Source organism: Pygocentrus nattereri, chromosome 15 (assembly GCF_015220715.1).
Source record: "Pygocentrus nattereri isolate fPygNat1 chromosome 15, fPygNat1.pri, whole genome shotgun sequence".
NCBI classification, from domain to species: domain Eukaryota; kingdom Metazoa; phylum Chordata; class Actinopteri; order Characiformes; family Serrasalmidae; genus Pygocentrus; species Pygocentrus nattereri.
Window position 1 is genome coordinate 2990366 of NC_051225.1, and position 9223 is coordinate 2999588.

Genomic DNA, 9223 nt, shown 5'->3' on the forward strand with positions numbered 1-9223 from the left:
TATAGTGATTTGTGTAGACCATAAAACAAATGTTCTGTTCATTTGAGGGGCTTTTACAATAAACAAACAAATAAATACATTTACATTTATTTCATGCAGCTACTGAATAATTCGCCTTACGATTTGGGCGTGTAAATTCATATGAACCAACCAAAACATACCCTGGAGAATAAGAGGTTAAGTCTACCAGAAGGCCAACCTGCGTCCTTTACAGTGGACTAGTGAGTGTGTTAGTGTTTAGGACGCAAGCACGGCTATTGGGAACACAGCCGGAGATTCGGATGTGTCGTTGGAGCTTGAAATCCGCCTTAAATGCTAAAGGTTGTCAATCATAGCACTCGGTGAGCTGTATTGATCATTATTGATGTCCCCGTTAAATATTGAATAGCGATTGATTGTATTTCTGGAAGAAAGCGTGAACAGCAGCGCCCGATTGGTGGAAGTGGAGGGGTCAAAGGCGCGGAGCGTGCGAGCATGCGCAGAGGCGTCTGAAGATGGCGGTGAGTGCGAACGTGTTGTTCTGAGTTTCTGTTTGTGCTTCTGAGACTTTGCAGTTTAGAGGTGATAAAGAGGCGTTTTAGCAGATAAACACTGAAATAATGGGGTATAATTTCGATAACGTGGCTGAGAAGTCGCCTGTTTAACGTCAGAGGCTCTTTAGCTCCTATCTGGAGCAATAAGAGCGCGTTTACAGGCTTGAAGGGGAAGCCCACCCGTATTTTAGAATTCCTACATCATAATTTAGTGTTTAAACTGTGAGCGGAGTGATGCAGAGGGGTCCGGTGTGAAATGATTGTAGAGACTCAAGTTTCTTTACAGTGGTGGTGAGGGGAACCAGGGGTCGCCATGACTAGAACACATATAGACATTTTATTTACTATCTAGAACCGCCAGAGAACCTATATGCGTCTCCTGAGTTTATGTGGAACGTTGATGATCAGAAAATACACTCTTAAAAAGGATGGTTCTTTAATAAAGGGGCTGGTTCTATCTAGAACCATGAGTTCTATGTAGAGCCATTCTCATACTTCAGTCTGAAGAGCCCTTTAACCATTGACCCATTTAGGCATGAAATGATTCCATGTGGAACCCAAGGTTCTAAATAGAGCCATTCCCTTTTAGAGCCATCTGTTTTAAGTAGGTGAAAGTCTGAAAGCGTAGTAAAAAATCTGAGAAAATAGCTTTGATTTGGGACTATTTTGCCTTAAATAATAATCTCAATAAGCAATATCAATAATCAATATCAATAGTATCTCATAGCGCCCCTCCACCATGTGGAATGTGCTTTAAAACTATGTTGTAGTGAATTCATAACCATTTCACACAATAACTTTCTGTGAGGGAGCTCTTAGAGGCGGACGTCTGGTTCCTATCACCACCACTGTGAACAGTTCTGACTTAACTTCTACAACTGAGCGTTCTGCATCAAAGCTCTCTTAACACCAATCTTAATGTTTTTATTATGCAGAAGTGTTGAAAAATATTCGCCCAAGTCATTTCGTCAAAACACGTACTTAAATTGAGGTCAGTGTATTAAGTATACAGCTGTTAAAGAGTTTCATTCTCAGACTCATTCTCTCCTGTTTGGTCGTCTATTTAAGACCAATGTTGCTGATAAATTCATGAGTGCAGTTCATTAAAGCCGACTCTTGTTTGTTTGTGGTAGATTTGCGCAGATGACCGAAGATATATTTAGTTTAGTGATGCTTATTAGTCCCACAAACGGGGAAATTTCACCTCCACATTTCACCCACCCGAGCAGTGATACCCCACACACACACACTAGTGAACACGCACACACTAGTGAACACACACACTTGCCCGGAGCGGTGGGCAGCCCTATCCACGGCACCCGGGGAGCAGTTGGGGGTTAGGTGTCTTGCTCAAGGACACCTCAGTCATGCACTGTCAGCACTGGGGATCGAACCGGCGCCCTTCCGGTCACAGGGCCGGTTCCCTGACCTCCAGCCCACGACTGCCCCTAAATTGGTGGTCAGAGTAATTCTACTTTTAGAGGAACGATTCACTGAGAACTCAAATGTATGTAATCTTGCTTTTAGCCCAAATGTACTTGATTATTTGGGCAGTCGTGGGCTGGAGGTCAGGGATCTGGCCCTGTGACTGAAAGGTCGCCGGTTTGATCCCCAGAGCCGACAGCACATGACTGAGGTGTCTTTGAGCAAGACACCTAACCCCCAACTGCTCCCGGGGCGCTGCGGATTGGGCTGCCCACCGCTCTGGGCAAGTGTGCTCACTGCCCCCTAGTGTGTGTGTGTATCCACTAGTGTGTATGTGGTGTTTCACTTCACAGATGGGATAAATGCGGAGATGGAATTTTCCCGTTTGTGGGATTAAAAAAGTATCACTTATTAGTCGAGATACGTTTAGTGTCTGTTTACTTTTTTTAGTTTTGTCCTGGAGCTGTGAGGCAAATGTAATAGTAGTCTGACATCCAAATCTTTTACCGAATAGCTTCAGTGCAAGACGAAACATCTACTAGGTTTAATATCCATAGCCTTAATTATGCATGTCTCAAGAAATGAGGAGTCCGTCTGGGTGTTTATCTTCAGATATCTACTGTAGATAAAGTACAGAGATATTATCATTGTTGCCTATTTGGAAGCTACATGGTTTTCTGCATGTCCCAAAACTAACTTTTCTTCTGGCTCTTTCACAGGACAAAGAGAAGAAGAAGAAGGAGAGCATATTTGACCTGTCAAAGTACATTGACAAACCCATCCGAGTAAAGTTCCAAGGTGGACGTGAGGGTAAGCACCGTTAGGTGTTGCCTGTGGACTGAATGGTGTGATTTATATCTCCATGGGCGAGTTTTTTGGTCTCCGGCCAGCATCAGGATGATGTGTCACTTCTTGCATCTTCTTGTCTTTCAGCCAGTAGAACATGAACTCACTGTTGGCTTTAGTTTCATACCTGACCCAGCCTGTTTGTCTGCTCCACAGCAAGTGGTGTCCTAAAGGGTTTTGATCCTCTGCTGAACCTGGTGTTAGATGGCACAATTGAATACATGCGTGGTGAGTACCAAAAAAAAAAAATCCTTTTTCGAGTCCTAACTATTGTCTGATAACTGTAGCGTTATCTGAGAGTTAGGCCTGTGTCTAGTGGATATATGTTTTAATTGCATAAATTAGTCCAGTCTATTGACAAAGTAGCATCATCAGATTTAAACGTGTCAATGCAGGGAAGAGAGAGTGGAAGGAAAAGCCAGTCTCTTGGGGTTAGTCGTTAGCTTAGTATGGAGAATAACCAGCTTCTCCTCACTCAGCCAGCTACTTCAAGCAGTGCCACTGAGGCTCCGCAGCATCTCAGCTAAAACTGATATTTCCATGTACTTTTACGGCATTTGGCAGACGCTCTTATCCAGAGCAACTTACAAATTTGACCATTTTACAAAGGTAGGCCAAGGTAGTGTTAGGACTCTTGCTCAAGCCTCTTATTGGTATACTGTAAAAAAAAAAAAAGGTTTTAAATTCCTTTTTCGAATTTTCCCGTTCCACCTTAAATACTGCCAGAACGTAACTGCTTCACCATTTAAGGTGGAACGGGAAAAATCAAACCAGATGTTCATCCCTTTTTTTTTGCCGGGCTTGGAGAAGTTTTGTTGGCTTTACATACACTCTCCTTCATCTCGTTAGGGTTAGAAAGCCTTAATGGCATCTGATTATATGTTGTTCATTTCTGTCTTTACGGTTTCACCCAATAGAAATGTTTTAGGTTTGCTTCAGTTGTTAAATACATTTCTTATTAAAAGTGAAGAGGCATACAGGAAAATGTCATTGATCACAAAAAAGGTTTATTTAAGCATCCAAAATATGCATTTTATCAAATAAAAACAGATTTTTGACTTGATAGTGTAGTTATATTGCACTTTTTACAACATTGCCACAAAGCAGCTTTACAGAAATAAATCTGAATTCAGTCTTAATTATACTGGGATATAAATGTTTGCCCATAGCGTCCACTACTAAAGCTTAGTGGACATACCTATGCAGACAAATGGACAGACAGATGGAAAGCCGGACAGACAGACGGAAAGAAAGAAAGACGCGGACAGACAGGCCGACGGAAAGAGAGAAAGACACGGACAGACAGGCCGACGGAAAGAGAGAAAGACACGGACAGACAGGCCGACGGAAAGAGAGAAAGACACGGACAGACAGGCCGACGGAAAGAGAGAAAGACACGGACAGACAGGCCGACGGAAAGAGAGAAAGACACGGACAGACAGGCCGACGGAAAGAGAGAAAGACACGGACAGACAGGCCGACGGAAAGAGAGACAGACACGGACAGACAGGCCGACGGAAAGAGAGAAAGACACGGACAGACAGGCCGACGGAAAGAGAGAAAGACACGGACAGACAGGCCGACGGAAAGAGAGAAAGACACGGACAGACAGGCCGACGGAAAGAGAGACAGACACGGACAGACAGGCCGACGGAAAGAGAGAAAGACACGGACAGACAGGCCGACGGAAAGAGAGAAAGACACGGACAGACAGGCCGACGGAAAGAGAGACAGACACGGACAGACAGGCCGACGGAAAGAGAGACAGACACGGACAGACAGGCCGACGGAAAGAGAGACAGACACGGACAGACAGGCCGACGGAAAGAGAGACAGACACGGACGGACAGGCAGACGTGTGTACGTGCCTGGTTCTGTATATGTAATAACACTAAGTGGATGTGCTATTAATAGTCTGAGAGACAAAGCAGAACTAGATCTGTGTCAAACTGACTCATTATTGCTGTCTGACATCACGCAGACCCCGATGACCAGTACAAGCTGACGGAGGACACCAGACAGCTCGGCCTGGTGGTCTGTCGAGGGACAGCGGTTGTGTTGATCTGTCCGCAGGACGGCATGGAGGCCATTCCAAACCCCTTCATCCAGCAGCAGGACGGCTAACACACACGCCCTCTCACCCTGCACACGTTCAGATTATGTGGCTCTTTTCTTAAGAAGTTTGTTTAGTAGTTGTTTTTTTGTTTCAGTGGACTGGACCTTCTGTCGGGAGATGATTTAGTTTTGTCCCATTTCTAACGGTGAATGATGAAACCGTTCCGAGTCATTTTCTTTGTGTCTAAGAGCACGATGTACTAACCTCATATTTTTAGTAATTGTTTTAATATTAAAATTGGACATTCGTAAAATGTTTGGAGCTCTCATTTGATTCCCTTTTCCAAGATTAAGTATTTAAAACTTTTTTTTTTTCTTTATTTTGAAGTTTCAAAGCCATTGTTTGCTTTTACAGCCGCTGGAAGGGACACAGACTTCAGTGTATATATACTTTAAAGTGAACACTTTTCTACTGAAGAGCACTACAAATAAAAATACATAGATAAAAAGTCTCCAGTTGTTTAGCTTTCCGTAATAAGTGGTACACCACATGCTCTCCTTTGGGTGTTCTTGAGCCCCAGCAAGGCTGCTGAAATACGGCTCACTAAACCTGTTCATTCGCTCAGAGCGGTTCGGTGTGAAACGCTGTTCAAGAGAAACAGTCAGAACTGTTTACAGTGGTGGTGATAGGAACCAGACGTCCCCCTCTAAAAGCTCCTCACAGAAACATATTGCACATTATTTTATGATAGTTTGAGAAGATTTTTATATATGTGTGTGTATGTATGTATATATACATACATACATTGATTAATAAATATATAATTTATATATATTATTTATTTTTAACTCATTAATGGCAAAGAGGTGCATGGAGACTTTGATGAAGGACACATAGACATAAAGTGCTGCTTCTCAAAACGTATTGCTGTATTTATGATGCTTTACGAACATTTATAGGCCTGTAAATCAAACGAAGCAACCTTTTTCAGTGGTAGAGACATTTTTGAAAATGCAGCTGGTGTGCTAAGCAGATAAATGTACAGTAACTTCAGCCAGAGAAGGTCATGGGAATGAGTTCAGGCTAAATTTTGAGACGATGCTGTTTAGACCGACGGTATTGATGTGAAATGGCGCATAAAAATGAACAGTAAATACAAAAGCCAACAATGCGGCTCCAGTCATCTACACTGTTAAAGCTCAGATGCAGCTGTTACTGATGTTTGTCTTCTCAGTCAGTCAGCATTAAACCTGCCAGCTTTATCTTAATATTTGTATTTGTATTCATCATGTATACCAGCTCACTGTTGACCTTTTCATTTGTGTTATGACTGAATTAATAACCAGTAAAAAAAAAACAAAAAAACTTGCATGCAGTTACACATTTCCACCAGAGATGTCTCCAAATCACTGAAACTTACATGGTGCAGCTTTAATTAGACTCAGCTTCATTTCAGCAAGTGGTCACAGGACCATAGATACATATTCTCATATTTTGAGGCGGTTGGGGAACCAGCCTTATGACTAAGGTTGCCGGTTCGATACCCAGAGCAGACAGTATGTGAATTAAGTGCCCTTCAGCAAGACACCGAACTCCCAACTGCTCCCCAGGCGCTGTGGATAGGGCTGCCCACTGCTCCGGGCAAGTGTGCTCACTAGAGTGTATGTGGTGTTTCAGGGCACGGATGGGTTAAATGCGGAGGTGAAATTTCCCCGTTGTGGGACTAATGAGGGGAATCTTAATTAAGCTACATAGACAGGACGACAAAACGATATTGACCGTTTAAGTCACTGGTGTCAGGCTCCAGCCTTGGCAGGCCGAAACACTGCAGACTTCAGCACGTACCTCCTTAAACACACCTCATTCAGCTCATTAACTAATTAGTAAGGCCTTCATGAACTGCATTCAGAGCATTAGGTGAGGGTAAATGCTCATTTTCGCAGCACTTTTGCCCGGAAGGTCCCCGGTTTGACATGGGAAGTGAAAATAAATATGTAAGCTATAATACGTACAGACTTAATCGTGGTTATATGAATTTTCAAAGTCTTGGCTTCATCTGTATCAGACTGTCAATCACCACAGATATAATTTCAGCTCATTCCAAGAACAGGAAATGCAGTGACTCCAAAAACACTTATGATCGCTCCTTCAGTGCTGTAGCACCTATTGCCTTGTATGGATTTGAATGGCATCCAGAAATGGTTGGTTTTGTTTCATGGGTTGTTTAAGCAATAGAACCCGAGATGGGGGGTGTTATCGCGAAATAACATCACGGCTGTGATGATCTACAGCCAACAAATCCCAGCCGTGATGTTACTGGTGATAACTCCCTCCTCGAGTGCTCTACTGCTTTAATACAGCAGTTAAATAAATACAGTAAGAAATGAATAAACTGGCCGTGAACGCGGCTTTAATATGTTTTAATGTTCAGCTCCTTCCTCCTAATTAGAGCTCCTTAACGAGCAGCTCGTTGCTACGTTAACGAGCTCCGCCCACTCGCTGCTCAGTCTGCTGTAAGCCCCGGCTTTTGAAGTACAGACTGAGCCATCAAACTGACCCAATATCAGGTTCAGCTCAGTTTGGTCAGTTTGTCCAGATCAGTATTAATGTTGTTTTGTTCCAGCCGGTCTGTAAAGCTTCTTACAGCCCGTTTAGTTTGGCGAATGGTGTTGGGTTCATTTCTGGCTGATTCCAGGTTGTTCAGCTGTTCTTCTGTCACAGCTGCCGACTGAAAAGCTGCTCAGTGGTGACGACAGTTTGGGAATTTAGTGTCGGACCAAATCGGCTGTCGGTCAGATGTGATCTTAACAGTGTCTGTTTTCTGTTTGTGGCAAAGTGATAAGAAAAAACGTTCAAATGGCTCGAGCGTCTCCTACAGCTGTCAGAGTCGTTGCTTAGCAACGGCGTCACAGCCGAGGGATAGTGTTTGTGAAAAACCTGTGATGTGATGGTGAAAAATCAGCACAGTTAGAACGCTGCTCAACCAATCAGCTCGCGTGGCCGGAACTACCTGTTGTATAAAATGGATTAAATGCTCTCTTAATGACTTCATGTATTTAGTAAAGGGTGTAAACGTTTAGAATATGTTTGATATGATTATTCCCCTTTTCAACGCCATCATTATTCATTTCCAGCTCCTGCCCATTGGCTTCTGTTAAAAGTGTGATCAACAAGTCTTTTATTCGTTTCTATATGCAGAGAAATACTGTGGACAGTGCAACAGATCAGGATTAAGTTAAAACTAGCCAGAGTTTTGCTTTAAAAAGGCCAAACTACAAACAAAGCAGAAGCCCTGGCTTAGTTTAGGCCGGTTGACTGCAGCCTGAGCGTCGGCGCTGCTGTGGGAGTGGCCGAGCTCCTCCCAGAGCTCACACACAACCTGAGCCTCTAACCTGTTTTAGTCCACACCAAATGGTCTTTTTCCAAATGGTCAGTTTGTTCAGCTAATCTTTGGGGAATCCCCAGGTTTGGATATGGGAGATTAGCCTGGATGTTCATATGCTTACTGCAGTCCTCACACACCCAGAGGGGGCTGAACTTAAAGCTGCTGTTTTATTGCTCACCAGCTTTTACAGCTATATATGAATCAGAACTGGGACCACTAAGCCAACTCAGAGACCAAATGCTGTCCAGCAGGTGAGTGGACCTTTTTCCTAAGCGCGCTGCGCCTCGTTTCTTATTTATTATCCTCTCAATAGCCAAACATTTGAAGTATTTGTCTAAAAATCATGGACTGGTTGCTGTAAACAGCTAAAGGTTTAGCTAGATTGTGTTCACCTGAATGTAAATCAGATATCTACATCACATATAAGCTTTTTAGAAAAACTAGATAAAACACTGAAAACGTCTGGTAAATGATTATATTGAGCAAAATAATCCACCAATTGGGGTTTCAGCCAAATGTAGTACGATTTCTAAAAGGAAACAATGCTGTAATTACAGTTCTTCAAATGTCTGTAAACATCTTAAACTAGAAAACATGCCATTTTAGAATTTTAAGCATGATATAAGCATCTACGGTTCTGTTTCCAAGCACAATAACAGCATACAGGAACTCAGTATAAGCCTGTTTCCCTCCTGCATGTAAGACTATTAATAGTGAGCAAACCTCAAAATGTTACGCTTCATATTGTAATTCTAAGATTGCTAGCTACACTTGAATATTACTCAGATAAAAATGCTTTATTCATATATTTTCTTACATATTTAAAACGTATCTAGGGGGGGTGTGAAGTATTAGAGAACCCATATTGATGGAAAACCAAATATTGCTTACTTTTTTTAAATTAAAGGGTTAAATGCAGAAAGTCTTGTTAAAGTCTCAAAACTTACAGTTCATTCTCCAGTACAGTTCATATATGGA

General features: G+C 42.6%; 1 protein-coding gene across 1 annotated transcript; it reads left to right on the forward strand.

Moving 5' to 3' along the window:
• Positions 1–419: 419 nt before the first annotated feature.
• Positions 420–5177, forward strand: lsm7 (LSM7 homolog, U6 small nuclear RNA and mRNA degradation associated). Its single transcript, XM_017702539.2, has 4 exons — positions 420–500; positions 2678–2768; positions 2961–3032; positions 4786–5177. The coding sequence occupies exons 1-4, from the start codon at positions 495–497 to the stop codon at positions 4926–4928; spliced, it is 312 nt and encodes a 103-aa protein (XP_017558028.1). The 5' UTR covers positions 420–494; the 3' UTR covers positions 4929–5177.
• Positions 5178–9223: the final 4046 nt, after the last annotated feature.

Coding starts and splice junctions, on each gene's coding strand:
- lsm7 (XM_017702539.2), top strand. Junction 2,769..2,960: donor GTTCCAAGGTGGACGTGAGG/GTAAGCACCGTT, acceptor TCTGCTCCACAG/CAAGTGGTGTCCTAAAGGGT. Junction 3,033..4,785: donor CACAATTGAATACATGCGTG/GTGAGTACCAAA, acceptor GACATCACGCAG/ACCCCGATGACCAGTACAAG.